Source organism: Frieseomelitta varia, unplaced genomic scaffold (assembly GCF_011392965.1).
Source record: "Frieseomelitta varia isolate USP_RPSP 00005682 unplaced genomic scaffold, Fvar_1.2 scaffold_956, whole genome shotgun sequence".
Classification (NCBI taxonomy): domain Eukaryota; kingdom Metazoa; phylum Arthropoda; class Insecta; order Hymenoptera; family Apidae; genus Frieseomelitta; species Frieseomelitta varia.
Genome location: NW_025110763.1, coordinates 38,084 through 57,831, shown reverse-complemented (window position 1 = coordinate 57,831; position 19,748 = coordinate 38,084). Strand labels below are relative to the sequence as shown.

At 37.9% G+C, this 19,748-nt stretch overlaps 1 protein-coding gene across 1 annotated transcript in view; it reads left to right on the top strand.

Moving 5' to 3' along the window:
• LOC122538056 (zinc finger E-box-binding homeobox 1) overlaps window positions 1–10,166 on the top strand; it is a 32,086-nt gene extending 21,920 nt beyond the window's left edge. The window contains exons 2-9 of the mRNA XM_043671794.1: window positions 974–1,311; window positions 2,234–2,374; window positions 3,273–3,573; window positions 4,822–5,177; window positions 7,220–7,579; window positions 7,867–8,199; window positions 8,363–8,522; window positions 8,858–10,166. Of these exons, the coding sequence (XP_043527729.1) occupies window positions 974–1,311; window positions 2,234–2,374; window positions 3,273–3,573; window positions 4,822–5,177; window positions 7,220–7,579; window positions 7,867–8,199; window positions 8,363–8,522; window positions 8,858–9,051 (2,183 nt within the window). The 3' untranslated portion in view covers window positions 9,052–10,166. The remainder of the gene's footprint in view (window positions 1–973; window positions 1,312–2,233; window positions 2,375–3,272; window positions 3,574–4,821; window positions 5,178–7,219; window positions 7,580–7,866; window positions 8,200–8,362; window positions 8,523–8,857) is intronic.
• The last annotated feature ends 9,582 nt before the right edge of the window (window positions 10,167–19,748 follow it).

The following is a 19,748-nucleotide window of genomic DNA, read 5'->3' as shown; positions in this document are numbered from 1 at the left end:
ATCGCGGTATTAAAATATCGCTCGCGTAAATAATTTACAGACTTGTTCTAATTTCCGACCGGTGTGTCGCGTTGAAATTCGTTGGAATTCGCGTTCTTCTTGTTCTCCAATTAAAACGCGAGTCAGAAAAGTTCGAGGAAAGAGAGGGTCCGAGCGGGGTCCGGTCGTTTATCAGTTTGAAGAGTGCTCGAGACATTTCGCGATTGTATATTTATGAACGTCGGCCGAACGACGCAGAACGTCTAGTGGCGTTCCGCCTTCAATTGGTCTCGTTCACGAAGATATTCGCGTCCCACGTTTTACACCGATCGTGTCTTAAACCTCGCTTACAAACGAGGCGTTCGATATCTTCTGAATTTTACCGACGTCGTTTCCGTTTGCTCGTCGTCTTGTTGCCGCTCGTAAAAAAGTCGCCCGCGGTTTCTTCGTTTCTGATTTATACCAGGTGATAGCGCAATCATCACGTTTGCCTTCGATTTGCGCCGCGTTCCAAAGCGGTGGATATCTCGAAGAAATATTCGCGTAATTGTTGTAATTGGCAGTTTTGCGCAGTTGTTCCTTGCGTTTGAAAATTATGGAAGGAAACTATAACAAGTCACTTCTTTTTTTTTCTTTTCTTTTGTTCCTTCTTATTACACTAAAAATCGTCCGCTTGTAACATTGTAAGATATTTCCTGAATCGAATCTCTCCGATTAAATCTTATTTCAGTAGAGGAAAAAGGCGGCTGCAAACATTCGAAAATCGGGAAAAACGCAAAAACTAGGGACTAGGTGCTTTCTCTTAAAAAAAATACCTATTCTTGGTGTATATGCTCGTCTTTATCCACCAGTCTGTGTAGCAAGTGTCGTTTCCATTTCCACAAACGGTGCGAAACTTATCCTCGAACGACGGTGGAAAAAGTTCGACTCTCTACATGTTCGCGAGATCTACATGCGAACGATCCAATTTCTAATAGCGTACACGTGTGTTTAGGTTGCAGCGAGGACGAGGCAGCAGGTGTCGTGAACGCGGAGGTGGGCGGAGGTTGCGCGACCGGGGCGCCAACCACAGGAAGTGGCGTTGGAGGTGGTAGCGGGACAGGTAGCGAGGTTGGCGATGGTGGTAGAGCAGGAGCAGGAACAGAAGGAGGCGGTGGTGGCGGCGGCGGCGGTGGTGGCGAGGGCGGATCGACGAAGCAGGGTGGCGCGAGGTGTCCCCAGTGCGGCTTCCTCTGTTGGGACGTCCACGTGCTTCAGCTCCATCTCGAGAACACGCACAAGACCTCGTACGCCATCGACAAGAACGATCTCAACGCTCAATTCCCTCAAGTGGTGAGTGAAACTAACGTCAAGGACGAGGAGGACTCCATTGTTCCTTGCGTGTTATCGATCACGCGCCACCGGCCTGCGGATTCTCCTCTTCTTCCCCCCTCCTCTCTCTCTCTCTCTCGCTCTCGCTCTCTCTTTCGTTTTTGCACAGGCTTTCCTTTTCGTTTAGAATGATTTTGAATTTTTTTGTAATAATAATAATTTCTTTTTTAAGCCTGTCGTCTTCATCTGCTCGAAATGGACGCCACGTTCACATTGTGTCAGATATTAAATATTAAATTGCTCGATGTAGATAGTTATTGAATAGGTGCGGCGTAATTTTATTACAATACGCGAACTTCGATTTGTTTGAACTACATTTGATGAAATGAGTCCTCCTTGCGTGCTGAACGAGGGAGGAAATTGAGTTTTTGAATGTTGAGAGACAGTTGATATAACGTAAGAATTGATATTCGTTTATTGGGTTTCATTTCTTTCGCAGATGTAGCACGCACTGGATTACATATGTACGTGATTCATCGTTGAGTTTATGTAAAACAATATTGACCGTCGCACCTGTGTTTAATCATAAGATTCAAAGTGACTCTCGTTCGCAGCGATTGAGCTTGCCTTTGTTTCTTTTTACGGGAGTCGACAACTGCGAACAAAGAGATTTCTCGTGATATCTTAATCACACTGAAATCAATTTGTCTCTTTAAATTCGATTTCATTTCTAGATGCCTCGATCAACGAAAATTCAAATGAATTGTAATTACGTAATAATGAATAATAATAATAATTGAATGAAATAATAATAAATTCAAATTTAAATTCCTAACAGATATATTATATCTGTCAGATAGATGAAACAAGACAATAATCATTCAGTTAAAAGATGAAAATTTTGTAATAACGTGATCAAATTAACCGATCAATTTTGTTGCAGTCCTGCAAGGTGTGCAGCAAGACTTTTGCTAACGTCTACCGACTCCAGAGGCACATGATCAGCCATGATGAGAGTGCCGTGCTTCGTAAGTTTAAGTGTCCCCATTGCGAGAAAGCCTTCAAGTTTAAGCATCACCTCAAGGTACTACGAGTGCACCCTTATTTTTCATTTCTCATTCGTACATCGTTATTTCCGTTTTTTCTTTCTTCCTTTTTGCTTTTCTTCTCGCGATCTATTCTTCACACAGCACTGCTTGACTTTTTGATATAGTTTTCTCCCGTGACCGAGATGAATGAACTTTTTCCAAATAGAATTTCTTTCTCTTCTTCTTTCTTTTTTTTTGTTTCTTCTTTCTTTCCGAGAAACAAAAATGAAACATTATTGTATCGTAGAGAGTGCATCGATCGACGTATTTGCACCGGAACGGATATTCCTTGGAAATTAATTTCATTCAGTTTTAGTTGATTAGATGTTAGCCTACGCTAGACCGCGACTGTTTATGCGAATTTACAACTTTGTTAGTAAAAAAAGATAAAACTTCATTTACTAAACGTTGCAATTTTACTTAGAGTATTTTATATAATTGTACATATAAAATTTAAAGTATTTTATTTAAGTATTTTATATATATTATAATGTACTATTAATGTATTATATTAATATGTTATAAATATATTTATAATATTTATAATATAAATATATATATAAATATAATATTTATAAATATTTATAAATTATAAATATATTTATAATATTTGTAATATAAATATATATGTAAATATAATTAATATTTATAAATATTCATAAATATTAATATATTATAAATATATATATATAATTAATATACATAAAAGCTACAGAAAGAAAACATGAGTAATAACTAAGTAACTTGATTAATTTTGTATTTCGACTGTCTTAACATTTATCATACGCATAAAAATTCGCTAGGTCTAGCCCCTCTAGCACTGTCGATCCATTTCTCTTGCTCCACTTCTCCCAGTCATTTAATTTCGTTGTTTATTTCCCCGTTTGTTTCCAGGAGCACCTTCGCATTCACAGCGGTGAAAAGCCATTCCAATGCAACAACTGCGGCAAACGCTTCTCCCATTCGGGCTCGTATTCGAGTCACATGACCTCGAAGAAGTGCCTGATAGTGAACTTAAAGAAATCCAGGCATACGAATGTGAGCAACGTGGACCGCGGGCCGAAAAAGGCGCAACAACCCCTGCCGCCGAGGCGGCGCGAGGTCGATCTGCTCGCGGCGAATAATAACACTTTCCTCCCCATTCTGCCGAAGCTTTCACCCTCGGATTATCAAGAGATACAACGGGAAGGCACGGGTGAGGGTCGATAACGCCATTCTATTTCACCGCAATCGTCTCTTTCTCTCTCTCTCTCTCTCTCTCTCTCTCTCTCTCTCCCTCCCCCCTCTCTCTGTCTATTTCACTCTCTCACTCTCGTGCACCTTGAACGATCCTGCCACTCCGTGAACTCGATTCGTAATCAAAACGTTTTGTAGCAAGACAGAGAATTCTACTTTCTGTCCTATTTGGCGGAGTTTATGTCATTCACTGTATGCAGGTATATCGATCCCGCTACTGCTGGAATTTGATCATTTGCAGAGATCTTAGGGGATTGCATTTATTTGAATTAGAATTCGAAGGAAAATTCCACTGCTGCTTTAACGATTAAGTTATCATTTAAAGTGACAGAGCTTCGAATTTTACACTTCAATGTTAACTCGAATGTTTGAAGCAAGCAATGAAATTTAATTCGTAACTTGATTATTGGTAGTTGAATATGTATTGTATACATGTTCGAATCAAACTTTAACGCTGGAGAACGTTGTGATCTAATTTTGTTCGAGTTTGATTTTAATTTTTACTTTGAGTTACGTTTACGAAATTAAACCTAGTATAATACTAGTAATTGAGATTTTCTGTCTAAAGTAACTTGCTTCTGATTTAATGCATAGAATTTACATAATATATAAAAACACATGTAAAATATAAAACACACAAAATACATAAAAACATATATAAAATATAAAACACACAAAATACATAAAAACATATATGAAATATAAAACACACAAAATACATAAAAACATATATGAAATATAAAACACACAAAATACATAAAAACATATATGAAATATAAAACACACAAAATACATAAAAACATATATGAAATATAAAACACACAAAATACATAAAAACATATATGAAATATAAAACACACAAAATACATAAAAACATATATGAAATATAAAACACACAAAATACATAAAAACATATATAAAATATAAAACACACAAAATACATAAAAACATATAAAATATATAAAATATAAAACACACAAAATACATAAAAACATATATAAAATATAAAATACACATAATACATAAAAACACATATAAAATAATGATAGAAATGTAACGATTACTAGTTCAAAGCTTCATATTTGTCAGTAGATTAAAATTAATCTTCAGCCAATCATCTACCTACTTTGATTATTTACTTGTTCTAAAATTTCCCTAACACGTGGATTAAGGAAGCCCATAATAAAGAGCAAACGATTGTTTTCAGGTATTTACGATATGCCGACGCTTCTGCCGCAAATGATGGGCCTCGGCAGCTACTTCCTGCAGACGTCCTTGGGCAAGCTCTTAAATCAGCTACATTCCAAGAGATTGGACGAGGTAGCCGAGCAAGTCGAGTCTCATCGGGAGCTTATGAGCCCGTCGACGGCGGACTCTGAGGGCACGGAGGGCACAGAGGGCAAAGAATCACCGGCGCCGACCGACTCGCAAGGCCTCGACGCGGTTCGACGTATCCTCGAAACGGTGAACACCTCCGTCACGAAGCAATTACTCGAGGCGAACGTGAGGAAATTGTCCACCTCGCCGGCCACGATGAAACGAGAGTTCGAGGAGGATTATCAAGTAAGATGAGACAAGTTGATCATTTGTGCAAATTCAAGCATATAATAGTTCAGTAATGGCGAACCTTTTTGAGAAGTAGGTCAAATTTTGTTCATTATTTTTTTCTTAGTACTAGCTCGTGGGTCACTTGGAAAGGGGGAGGATGGTTAAAAACCACTTTTTTTTGGTTCTCACTTTTATAATCCTCTAAATAGTTTACGTTCCCTTTTTGTTTTGCAACTTTTACTTTTGCAAGCGAGGAGCAAAAAATAAATGTCGACGCCAAAAAATTGGTATAAAAGGGGTGACATTATGCCCAGTCACCCCTGCACTATACATTAGATATATATACTTTATTTCTTAATATTTTTTATTGTCTGTTCTCTCTTTTATTATATAAAAAACTAGCAAAGCTATCCATTCTGAGAATGGGATCTAGTGTGTTTTTTAGCGTTTATTACATCTGTTTAATCGTAAGCGCTATATAAAATTTTTTTGGACATAAGTAACTCATGTAACATTTAAGACTTAAAATACCTATATGTATACATAATCAAGTCGTAAATCCTCCATAAAACACAATTGTGCATTTATTTCTCACTTTTAAGCTCTAATCGAACACTTGTAATTTTCTTAACATTTTTTGAAAAGAGGGGTTCGAAAAATAATTAAAATTCTTTCATATATATGATGATAAGTTTATAAAAATCAACGCGTGGGTCGTTTAGAAAGTCAGTGTTTGACTCGCGGATCATTGGTCTAGCCTAATGCTGCAGAATTGAGGAAATTATCGCTTTTTACTTGCCTGCCTCGTTAGTGAGATTGAAGAAGTGACAAATTAGAAACGACGTGTACATACGTATTGAAGAGATATCCTTGCATATTTTTGAAAATGTAAAACCGAGCAAATTGCAATTCTAAACCTTGTGAAGTTATCAATTTAATAATATCATTGATCAGTGCACCCGGATGTTAAGATACTTTTCACGACGAGAAGACCAAAACTTGTGACAATATTATTACTCTTCTAATTGGATCGTGTTTGCAAAGTGACGGAAAGAAGTTTGGATGTTAAAGATTGATTTATCGAATATTGATTGATATTATCGAACTTTTCACGATTCTGTTGGCCACGTGGTTCTTTGCCTCTTAATGCTGATCGACATGTCGTAAACTTGTTAGGCGAGTGTCATAAACAGTCCAAATATAACGCGGTTTGGGTCAATACTCTGTAAACAGTCTTCGAATAAGCTCATTCCAAGGTTGTGTAAAAGTCATGTTACGACATATATATTGTCTTAAAAATGTCAATATAAAGCACAAAAGATCACAACTAAAAAATGACGTGGAATTGTAACTAATAAGTTTATGAAACTTCTTTCTCGAGTCAAAATATAAATTCGCTTAACAAAATTTTTTTCTTTTTAATAATTCTAAAACACTATTGAATGTATATCAGCGCTTAGTTAGTGAAATTTTTTAATACTATTGGTTTAGAATTTTAAAATTACTGTCACTACTAATATACAGCTGAAACAATCAAATCATTGTAATTATGTCGTAAATCACAAATTAAGAAATTAAACAGTTCATTGTGTAAAAGAATACGTCATAATCTAACAATCAGTAGATGCTTTAAAATTCCTGTCATCTCTTAACCTGGTGTGCAATTCAACAGCAAGTATCCATTTGTATATATACAATACACCCAAGTTATTTTGAAATTTTACTTCACCAGCTGCTAATGTAAATCCTCCAACATTATACTCTAGGGCTAGAATATCAGAATACCATTCTTTTTCTTTCAATATTCATGGTATAAATGGAATCCGTGCGTAAGCAGTTCTCACTTGGACGAGGACGAGATATAAACATCACCCGAGATATAGTTTTAAACTTATATATGTATTCATAATTAAGCTATACTCGGATAATTCTAATAATAGACATATCGTATAATCGAATCGTTCTGCCGTACGCGATCTTTAATCGCTGATGGAATTGTCGAATCGCTCCTGTTATTATAAAAATTCGGTAGCTAATTGATGGATAACACGATGCAGGATCAAGACAGCGAGATGTCCAGCGAGATGGCACATTATCCAGACTGGTCGGATAAATATGACTCGCAGAGCGAAGGTTTGGCGGCGAAACTCGAGGACGTGAATCAGCCCAGCGCGAAATCGGGGTACAAGAGAAAAGCGGAGGAGGTGGACGAGGAGGACGAGGAGGTGGACGAGGAGGACGAGGAGGACGGCACACAAACGCACAATGACAACGGAAGGAGAGTCAGGGCTAGATCGTTGATAGACGACGAGCAATTGGCCGTTCTCAAGGGTTACTATGCCATTAATCCTCGACCGAAGAAGGAGGAGATCATCAGGATCGCCAACTATATCAATTTTCCTACTCGTGTAGTACAGGTACGAAATGAATCCTGTCGAATTAATCTGTTTCCTTATCGTATCGATCACGAGCAAGATGATAAATCTCTAATCTGATGATCTTTGATAACTTTCACAGAGTTACTTTCTTCCAAATTAATGATGTTTTGTACATCCATAAAGATTTTTTTTATAGCAATTGCGTTGTAATTTTATGCAAAAGGAGATATGAAGCATATAGTACGTGTCAATTAAATGTGACATTGCACTAGGCAGGAAATCAATCGAAATTTATCATCGTGAATGTATTATTTAATGTTCATCAGGTTTGGTTTCAAAATTCCCGAGCGAGGGACCGACGAGAATCGAAGATACCACCTCTGGTACCATTGGCAAATTCAACCAGTCAGACCGCGTACGAACAGCCATTAGATTTGTCGAAGAAAGAGGCACTCACGGACTCGGCGTGCAAAGACAATGAAACTATCTGTGTAAAGTTCACGTCGTCGTCTCCTGATGAACAGAAGAACGACAATGCGCCGTCGCATAATCAAGACGCGGATGATCTGGAAGATTCGCCGTTGATCATCGACGAGGAGACCACCGATTCTGTAGAAACGAAACGCACGGCCCCGAATGGGAGAGAAATTATTCCAAAGGTACCTCCAATTGTGTTTTTGCGTGTGAAAAATTGAAATAATTTTCTATTCAATTGTCTATCCAATTATCTACTTATGATTCAGAAACAAACGACATATAAAAATAAGGTGTGAGAGGCTTGCTGGTAATGTCGAAGTGTATTATAAGATTCTGTATTTGCAGGGTCAACCTCAGACAAATGCAAAGAACGAAAGTGAAAACGCGAGACAACCGGAGGCTTCGCCAGCGGGGGAAATCGAGCAGGGTGTCTATTTCTGTGATCGGTGTGACAAAACATTCTCCAAGCACAGTTCCCTAGCAAGACACAAATACGAACATTCCGGTATGTAATTGCTAAATGATAACTGCCAATGATTATATTTAGGCAAAATAGTTATAAAAATATAGTTATAAATGTCAGAGTAATTATCAGAAGCCAAACTGATTAACTTCATTCTGTACATACATAAGAAAATTTACAGATGCATAATTAATCAACTTATCACAACTATTCGCAAGTATTCAAGGATAATTTTAAATTTAAAATAGTTTTTGCTATTGTCGTTTATCTCTGCATTTGAATTGATCGGTATAGCTTCTGGTGGTTCCAAATCAGTGAATAATCAGATAAATTCGTACAACGTAGACGATATAGAGAGATCGAATGAATGTCCACAGGGCAAAGGCCGTACAAATGCGTGGAGTGCCCAAGGGCGTTCAAACATAAGCATCATCTGACCGAACACAAGCGACTGCACAGCGGCGAAAAGCCCTTTCAGTGCTCCAAGTGCCTCAAGCGCTTCTCTCACTCCGGCTCCTACAGCCAACACATGAATCATCGTTTCTCTTACTGCAAGCCGTATAGAGAATAGAAGTATTCCCGCTAGTTGAAAACGAAGACTCTCTCGCTGAATTAGCTAAGTATGGATGTACGGTCCTTTCTTCCTTCCGCGACACAGGACTAAGCATTTAGAAGAAAAAAAAGAAAAAAGAAAAAAAGAGGAAAACAAAACAAGCTTGGAAACAGGAAATAATATTATCTAATATTATCCCGCGCGTGAAGAAAGAAAACGCGTGGGAACCAGATTAGAAGAACGGGAAAGACTTAACGACGAATACTTCCAAACGCGATCTCGCGCACGTATTTTACACTTGCGGAAAGGCTTGCGTGAAACAGAGCAAGTGATAATTAGAGCCTAAAAAAAAAAGTGTATTTAGCTGAAGAAGGAAACGCGTGTTGATCGAGAAAGGAAAAAGAGAAGAAACTGTGCGATTTCGAAGAAGATGAAGAAAGAAGAACAATAAGAAGATCGAAACGACGCGAATGAGATTCGACAATCGCGACTCTGCTCGAGGAAACAGCAGCATTTTAACATCGTCACAAAGTGTCACGTGAGTTTCTTCTCAAGTTCGTTCTTGCGCTGAATCAAAGATTTAAAAAAAAAAAAGAAAGAAGAAAAGATGGAAGATGGAAGCGGAAAAGTAAAAAATAAAAAAGAAAAAAAAGGAACGAATTCGTAGCGGCCATGGGTCGACGAATTGAAAAAAAAAGAAGAAAAAAAAAAGAAACCAAACAATACGCAACGGTACCAAAAATGCATAATGCAATAATCTATTATATATTATATATAATATACATAATATTTTAGTATTTTTATTAACAAGATTATTATATATACCATGACAATAATAAGGAAACTAATTAACGTACAAATTTGTTAGCCACGTTCGCACGGGGCACGCGATGTAATTCAGTCACGACGCGCAAATTGGCGAAGGGATATGACGACGCGATCTCAAAGTTTCATTCTTTTTTTTTTTTTTTTTTTTTAATCGAATTGCGCGTATGCAATTGGATATTTCGTAATGAACGAAACAAAGTTTGATGAACGATAATTATAACTATTATACGAATGGTGTTTGACGATCGCAGGAATAACTTTCTGAATATTTTTACAAGTACGAATAATTCATTTACAAGTGAATGGAAAAGAAAAGAAGATCAAAGACGATGAAAATATAGCGTTTCATTTCTGGGTGATCAGTGAGAATAATAACTGGGCCCAGCCTCGATTCCTTCGTTCGCTAGTATTTTCGGACAATATACGAAATTCGAAATTAATAAAAATATTAAGAATGCAAACTATAAAAAATTGTAATTGAAAAGAACAAAAAAAAAAAAAAAAAGAAAAAAAAAGGAAAATAACGCAAGTATGTGAGCTGGCGTGGCCATTACGCGGCGGTTAATCGATGAGCCTCGACATGGTGGACGAGGGCCACGCGACCAGCGCGGGTAAATTAGATGAGCTGCCAATAACGCTCATTACCGTGGCAAGCAGAGAAAACGCCGCAGGCCAATTATGAAACCTGCGAGCAGAGAGTGGCGAACGAAACGGGGCAGAGCGGTACCGTTTTGGGGTGGAAAAACAAGGCTGGTTGAAACGGGAAAAACCCCGGTGGTGCGTCCGGTGGAGTGGAAACGGCGAGGCGAGGCGAGGCGACGCGACGTGAAAATGAATTTGCGGTTCTTGGCCAATGGCTGAGGCCGGCGTCGGGCTGCCTCGTTATCAGATGGACGTCAAAACGCGCGTACGATAAAGCTTGCAGTCGCCATCGGCCGGCGAGAATGGCACCCGCGGCCCCGCCCGAAAACCGCTGTCCCTTTCACGCCTAATTCGTCCGACCGCCGCGTAAATCGAATTAATTGTTATTCAGCTTTCGATCGTATGATTTCGCGTTTCGCGGACGCGACCGCTGCGTCACCTGGAACGGCGCATTAGCCGCGGCAACGTAATTGCCCCGGTGCGGTGTTCACCGACGCGACCTTTTTTCACTCTCCCCCCGATGACAGCACCACGCCACGCGCTCGTTACGCTCTCTTCTGAGCATGGAAATTCCGTAATTAGGCAAAACTGATTGTGAGCTAATACCTAAGTCCGGAATGTGGATTTTCGTTGGCTGTTATTCAGTCTGTTATTCCCTCGGATTCACGTGACAAGATTCAAGTAACAATCACAGACCCAACGTTAAGGCCAAAGATACGTATACACTTGTGACATGGATTGTGCCCGAATTCTGATAATTGTTTCTGATTGAAAGGGTAATTCAAGGCTCGATAAAAGGGAGGACGCAACAGAGTTACAGTTTCAGTTCTTCAGTTCAGTCATGTCGGAGCAATAAGCAAATATATCGACGAATGCGTATATGAGACACCTATTATATGTATTATTATATATTGACCTTTGCTGTGTGTGTGTGTGACACTCCGCGACAGTCTTTTGTATCACCTCGTACGATCAATCTAGTCTGTCTTTTGTTGGATCACCTCATGCAGTACAAGCGTCTTGAAATAGAAAGTCAAATATACGGATAAATTCAAAAATTTAAAAAAAACAGTTCCGTTGCTTCCGTCTACTCAATCCAACAAGTCATAAAAGGGCAGTTTCAGTTGTAAAAATCAATTGTCACAGTTAAACAATAAAAAAAAAAAGAGTATGACAATAATTATACAGTTATAGTGTTTCTACGTCAACAGTTACAACAATCGTCGCTTAGTCAAATAAGTTGACAATGAATCACAGGTTTAGCAAGATCCATCACAGTCATTCATTTCCCACATCAGTGGGTGGTCCGTCGAACCCCAAGATCCCCAAGGGACACACGCGGAGATGCATGATCGACACCAATCGTGATTGACCTTAACACCCAGTTCAGTTTCGTCAGAAACGTCAGAACGATCCTTGGAAAAGCAGGCGTCCAGCTGCCAGGCGAAACGTGAATCGAGTCTAATCAGAGGAGAAGCAACAGCTTCTCTCGCGGTTTTAATAGCGGCCTCGATCGTCATTTCAATAACAATTTAACCGGAGCCAGTTACCGGCTGGATTTTAGCCCGCGGCGCGAAATTCGTCGGGGAATCTCGCGTGAAATTCGCAACCGCCTAGCAATCAGTCGCCATTCTCTCGTTGTTGCGTCGCAGTTACGTGCCACGCTTACGCGCGATATTACGCGAGTATGTGGTCGGTCGTCGTGCACCGCATCGTTCGCCGGACCTTTCCTCCGCCTCCTGATTCCAGGCGACACGTACGCCCCCAGAAGGGAAGCTGGCTTAATTAAGCGAGCACCGTCGTCGCTCGATGGCCTCGGCTTATTTCAATCTCCAACCCTCCGTTCGACCGTCCTGTTAAAACCTACTTGCTAGTTTTTTCTTCGACGCGCCGCGTTCTGTTGCTCTTTCTTCGATAATCTATGGCCAGAATTTTCGGTGCCTGCCTCGATACCACAGTTTCAATTGAGAAGCTCAGCCGAGATTAAGATGGGACGTACAAAGTACTTGTTAAATTAAGATGAATCTTCGAAAAGAAAAAAAATTATTATAACAAAGAAATAATAATTTATAAAAATATTATATTTAAAGATGTAAAAACTTTGTAATGTAAATACAGTTACAACAATATATAAGAAAATAATAATAATACATGCATAGTATTTATTTATTTGTACATGTACGTATGTATGTATACAAATTGTATAATATGATTACCTTTTAATTTACAAAATTAATGTTTTTCTCAACTATGTGACTTAAATTTTTAATTATCTATAATTCTCAAAATTATTATTTAACTTAAACTATTTTTTGAAAATAATGAAGACGGGGAAAACGAGTCTAAAGTATAAAGTACTTGTTAAATTAAGATGAATCTTCGAGAAGAAAAAAAATTATTATAACGAAGAAATAATAATTTATAAAAATATTATATTTAAAGATGTAAAAACTTTATAAATACAATTACAACAAGATATAAGAAAATAATAATAATAATTAATTCCTTAATTGTATAAATACATGCATAATATTTATTTATTTGTACATGCACGTATGTATGTATACAAATTGTATAATATGATTATCTTAACTTTTAATTTACAAAATTAATGTTTTTATCAACTACGTAACTTAAATTTTTAATTATCTATAATTCCCCAAAATTATTATTTTACTTAAACTATTTTTTGAAATAATCGGGATTAAGAGATGAAGATGGAGAGAACGAGTCTAAAGTACAAAGAAAATCGCGATACTCGCACGAAGATAAAAGTAGAATGTCATCTTCGGTCGAGTTCTGACAGTAGAAATGTATTATATTTATATTTAACCTGATCTCACCTAACTTGACCTACTCTTCAGTTTCTTTTCGACGTGGCACGCGTTGCTTTTTCTTCGAGAACCTCGGGCAGTGTTTGAATTAATTGCTGTGATACAGTGATTTCGATCAGATGCTCGTAGATTGATCCAATTAGCTGAGATTAAGATCAAAACGAAGAGAACGATTCGAAAGTTGCGAAACTTGCACGAAGGTAGTGATATAATGTGATCTTTTGCCGATAAAATTTGGCAGGAAATTTAGCATTAAATTTATCGTTTAATCTACTTGCTAGTTTTTTCTTCGACGCGTTGTCCTTTCTTTGATAATCTTAAAGCAGAGTTTGGATTAACTGCCGTGATACAATGATTTCGATCAGATGCTCGTAGATTGACCGAATTAGCTGAAATAAAGGGAACGATTCAAAAAAGAAAAATGTCAGAAGTACAATTGACGTTCTCGTTTAATAAAATTTGACAGCGAAGTTACATTGAATTCGTTCCTTTTTCAACCCACTTGCAGATTGTTGTCCGCGATCCCTGCCGGTTCGTGATGTATTCTTTTCGACTACAACGTTTTCGCATTTCTATCCTTAATTACATTGCCCGCGGTGGAGTTCTTTTATTTCCGGTCTTCTGCTCTTTAAGGACCAACGAAACGTTTCATAATTACGCTGTGTTATCTTTAGAATGAGAATTAAAAATAAAAAAAAAAAAAAAAAGGAAGAACGAAGGAAAAAAATAAAAAATGAGATACGCTCCTGTACGTATTATAATTAAAGTTACATTTTTGCCCGTGTGTTTTCATGAATTCGCCGACGCGATTGTGATAATTCAGAAAAATGGGCAGAATGATAAAATAACTCGCGGGTTCGGGGTTAAAAATACGTACAGATCGCTCGATGGAACTTTGGAAAATAAATTTGAAACGATACGCATACGTATATTTGCCGTTTTTTCGTACGAGATGAGCTTTACGCAATTAAAATTGTAGCATTTATTCAAGTCAACTCTCCCTTCAAACGTAAGTATCTCCGTACTACTTTACAGAGAATGAAAAAAATGTAGATATGCGTATAATAAGATTTAGAAAGAAAAAAAGACAAAAATAGCAATCTCGTTGAAATCTTTAGAACGTAGCTTCACGCAATTAAAATCGTAGCATTCATTTAAGTTAACTCTCCCTCCAAACTCGCGTCTTTAGAGATAAATAAAAAATATACATGTGTATATATGTAATTAGATTAAAAACAAAAAAAAAAAAAAATGGAGGTCTCCTTGAAATCTTTAGAACGTAGTTTCACGCAATTAAAATTGTAGCATTTATTTAAGTCAGACACAAGTATCTTCGTACCACTTTACTACTGGAGAAAAAAAAAAAAAAAAAAAATATATATATATATATATATATACATATGATATAATTGGATTTTTAGAAAAAAAATCTCCTTGAAAGGTAGTTTATTTCAGCAACAACCACACGCTACGCGATGCAACTTTAGTGAACGCCAGGCTTTTTTTTCCGTAATGAAATTTTCACAGCTTGTATCGTTTCGGAGTTCCGTTTCGGTCCAGTTGCGAGAACGATCTGCTTTTTCTATTTATCACAGTACACTGCGAATGAACGCGCAACTCTCCGTAGATCGCGAGAAATACGCTCTATTTGATCGCGTCGATTTATAAACGTCATGGGAACGGCGAACGTTTAACGCGAACAATATTGGCTTTATTGTTTTCCTTCAATCTACTCCGTGTTTTTAAATATATAAATATATATATATATATACTGGGTGATTCACGTAACTTGCACACCTGAAATAACTTATTTAAATTAAAGCGTCTAATGAAACATTGTTCGATACAAAAGGCAGGTAAAATATGATTTCAAGGGAGAGAAAATATGGCGTATTAATTTTTTGTAGTAATTTCGTAATTTCGAAATTTTCAAGATAGTCCTTATTTTTTTTTTCTTTTTTTAATTGGACCATATATTTCTTCTATCATAAATCAGACGAATATTAAATTCCAAGTAAAAAAGTATTAAGCCACATTTGTCCTAAACCTAATGACTAAACAGATATTTTACGATAATTTGATCATCAACGTCCATTGGAACATTAATGTGTGGCAGGCAAATGATCCTAATGTATTATAATGGACAAATTGCATATATATTATTATGTATAATATTAATACGATTATTATATCAATTATAATATCAATATTATATTATATCAATTATAATATTATAATTATTATATATATATATATATATATATATATATATATATATTTACACAGGATGATTCACGTAATAGGGTGTATATATATATATATTTTTTTTTCTTCTTTCTTCATGCCTTTTTCGGAGGAAGTTATGTTGTTATAACCGAGCACACACGCCGCGAGTGATAACAAATCTCTTTTACATAGATTCGTTAGTACGACCGCGCACAGTAGCCATCCGTTGACGTTACGAATTCGATATTTACCCATTTTGTTCAATTTGATCGATGGAATTCCACTCTGCGTTCCTCTGTTGCCACACCGGCTGTATTAGCAAGTTTTCTGCGACGGCGTATCGCGTGCACGTAGATGTGAATCGAAATGCGTTTGTGAACCGAAAGGAAACACGTGTATTGCACTTTGGTTTGTAAATGCAGTATCGTCGGAACTGTGAAAAAGGACCGAGGGGAAATATTATTTAATACACCTCCGGTATTTTTGCACGTCCGTCGAATTCAGAGGTACGCCGAGCGGCGCGAAAACAACCCTGACGTGTGCCTGGCGCTACGACAGCACATTAAGTTACGTTATTTGTTACTTTGTCATCCGTCTTACGATTTATTCTCGTCCGGTTTGTCAAACAAACGGGTGAGTTCATCGTCGAGATGATCTACGAATAATAAAATAATGAAATATAAATTCCGAACGAGCTGTTTACTTTCGTAATTTTAACGAATAGCGAACATATAATCGACGCCCGAATTGTGCAACTTTCCCCAACTATAGATCGTTTCTAGGATCTAATCTGATAAATATATACGGCAGGAGTCGAAGAATAAATAAATCTGTCACGTCGGCGACGTTTGCACGTCGAATCGATATTCCCTCGTCCAAACGGATAAAATAATAATAATCGCCGGTGGATTGAAAACGAGCGTCTAATTCGACTCTCTGCCGCCGGGGCTCGGCGTCGAATCGATTTTCACATTGTTTTATCCCGGTTGGCAAACGTTATCTGGCGGGTCGGCCGCAACAGCGGCGCGCCCCCTGTCCGCGATATATTTCATCGACGGCCGCTGCATAATAACATTAATGGGATTTTTGCATTACTGACCCGTTTAGATTCTATCGAAACGACGTTGCACCGCGGCGCGTTTGTTATCGAGGCTGAAAATTATGCCACAAAGGGGAGGTGATGGGGGGGGAGGGAATGGGAAGAACGTTTCGATCGTCACGATCCTCCTCAAGCTTCGTGGCTCTTCTTTCGTACTTTTTCGGCCGAGGCCGAATCGAAACGCGCGGCCGCGTTTATTTATGGACTGATAAAAACCGGATAATTTCGCGGGGCCCCGGCCAGCCCGCCTATTACGTAATAAATTATCGTTCGGCCATCCAGGGTTGGAAATTAATTACCGCTTGCTCCCGCTATCACTTTTATGCGCCGCGATAACCGCCAACTGGCGGAAACAATGACGCTGGACGCTGTATCTTTTGGAGCGTTATCAACGCGCCCGGACCTCGCGCGCATACACACGCGCGCATTTTGCTCGGTGGTCTCCTGCCGCAATTTTCGACGGTTCGGAACGGGACGGGAGTGAAGAGATGCAGGCCGGTGCCTGCATTGGAAATCAATGCGCGCTCGCGATTGTGTTGCTCTGTTTTGTACACACAGCGTATGCCGCCGCGCTCGTGTACACGCGATCGTGTAAATGAGGCATTAGACCTCCTCCGACCGACGGACGATATTTCCTTTTTTCTTTCAAACTCGCGCCGACAATTTTGCTCTCGTTTAATCATTTTCTCTTTTCTTTTTCTTTTTTTGTTCTCACCGATCCTGACACGATCGTTCACGAACTGTTAACTTACTGCTCCACGTTGATCATTTGTCGCAAAACGTAGATTTTTATCTCTGACAAAAGACGCTGTGGAATCTTTTAGACCTATATATATATAGGGTGTTTCGTGTGAGGCTGAGCACGCAATTTTCACCAAAACTATTGGCTGTAGAGAAAAATATTCCGAATGGAACTTGCGTTGTTTTGACAGGCGCATCTTGTGGGACACCTTGTATATAAATATTTTAAGTTTGCATCTGGATAAGATTTGTGGTTAGCACAAGATGTCTCTCTCAAAACAACATTTTATGAATTTGTTGAAACATTTTTCTTTATATCGAACAGTTCAAGAGTAAATTGCGTGGTTTCGTATATGACACCCTGTATATGTGTGTGTGTTTATGTGTGCATATAATACTGTGTATATATATATAAGATTATAATATATTAGATACATTAGATTCTCTATAGTATAATCTTATATGATTAGACTATAATATAAACTATATATATAGTATACTGTAAGATTTTATATATATATATATATATATATATATATATATATATATATATATATACACAAGAGTATAATGTATTAGATACATTAGACTCTCTATAATATAATCTTACAAGATTAGAATATAATATAAACTTGTAATCTTACAATATACTGTATATACTGTATATATATATATAAGATGTATACATAATATTGTATATATATGTAAGATTATAATATATTAGATACATTAGATTCTCTATAATATAATCTTACCATATTAGAATATAATATAAATTTGTAATCTTACAATATACTGCATATACTGCATATATATAAGATGTGTACATAATGCTGTGTATATATATATATATAAGATTATAATATATTAGATACATTAGATTCTCTATAATATAATCTTACAAGATTAGAATATAATATAAACTTGTAATCTTACAATATACTGTATATACTGTATATATATAAGATGTGTACGTAATATTGTGTATATGTGTAAGATTATAATATATTAGATTATAATACATTAGATTCTCTATAATATAATCTTACAACATTAGAATACAATATAAACTTGTAATCTACAATGAGCAGTACGTCAAAAGTAGAAAAACAAGATCCGCAATCTGCAAACTCGAAGCACATTTAATACGCGGCCTGGCAAGTAGTTGATGCTAAACAATTCGATCATCCCCCGATAGAATCTAGCTCCAGAGGCAGACGCGAGCTATTCGGCAGGAAAGCCTAGACGTCTCCAATAACCGGCGCAGCGCGAGTAACGAGGACGAGGCGAGGGGTTGTTCGATGTAGCGAGCGATCTGCAGGAACAGGTTACAGACGCCGGCGAGATTCCTCTTTCTCGAGGACGGGCCGCTCGTGCTCGTCCCTCGTCGTCGTCGTCGTCGTCGTCGTTGTACGCTGCGCGTCTTGGCAATCGCATTTTCCGAGTGCCGCGCTTGGAAAAGCCGCCCTCTTATTTGCAAGATCCGGTGCTACTCGACCGGCGGCTATAATTGAAGAATATTGCCCCGCAAGGCTCGCAAATGGAACACGACTCTAATTTCATTATCCGGGAGCCGTGGCGTGCGCCGACGTTGCCACAGAGGGAATACGTCGCGAAGGTGACTCGAGCCACCGGCTTGCTCCTCCTATTGCTGTTGCTATTAGGAGGAGAACGCGGCGAGCAGCGAGCGAAGGAGGGGGAGACTGATGGAACGAGTGGGGTAACCCAACCGTCAACATCCTCGACGCGAACGTATTACGCAGCGAGTTCGAAAGGGAACGGGGAAGGGGTGCTTCTTTTCCCTTTTTCCCGTTGCCAGCTCCTAACTGGATCTACACTATCTACAATTCCGATATACATATACTTCTTCTGTCTTGCAAATTAGCAAGTGCCGAACACGCGTATGGACTTTTTTTTTAACGTTGGTAATATTTTCATGATATTATATATTTAGAATATGGTTGGTGATATTTTATAATATTTTCGAGCGTTCGTAGAATACAAAAACGGGAAAAATGGAGCAAAGTTTGTGTACCGTTTTGTAGTACCGCTTTGGCTTTTACGACCTTGTTACTGTCAATATATTTCGGTAAATATAAATTAATATAATTGTTCTCGCGGAGGCAGTTTTCCATTGGAATGAAAAATTGTCGATACTTTGAACTGTTATGTAACTTTGTTAACCCTTTGAACTCGCGTGTCACGCTGTAGGTGACAGTACAAATTTGCTATAAAATTCGTATGACGTTGCTAGAGCTGACAAACTTTGCTGTAAAACTTCGAGAACTCACGCGACTATAGTCAGAACTTTATAATTTTAAGTTTCGTTTATCAACAGAGGTAAC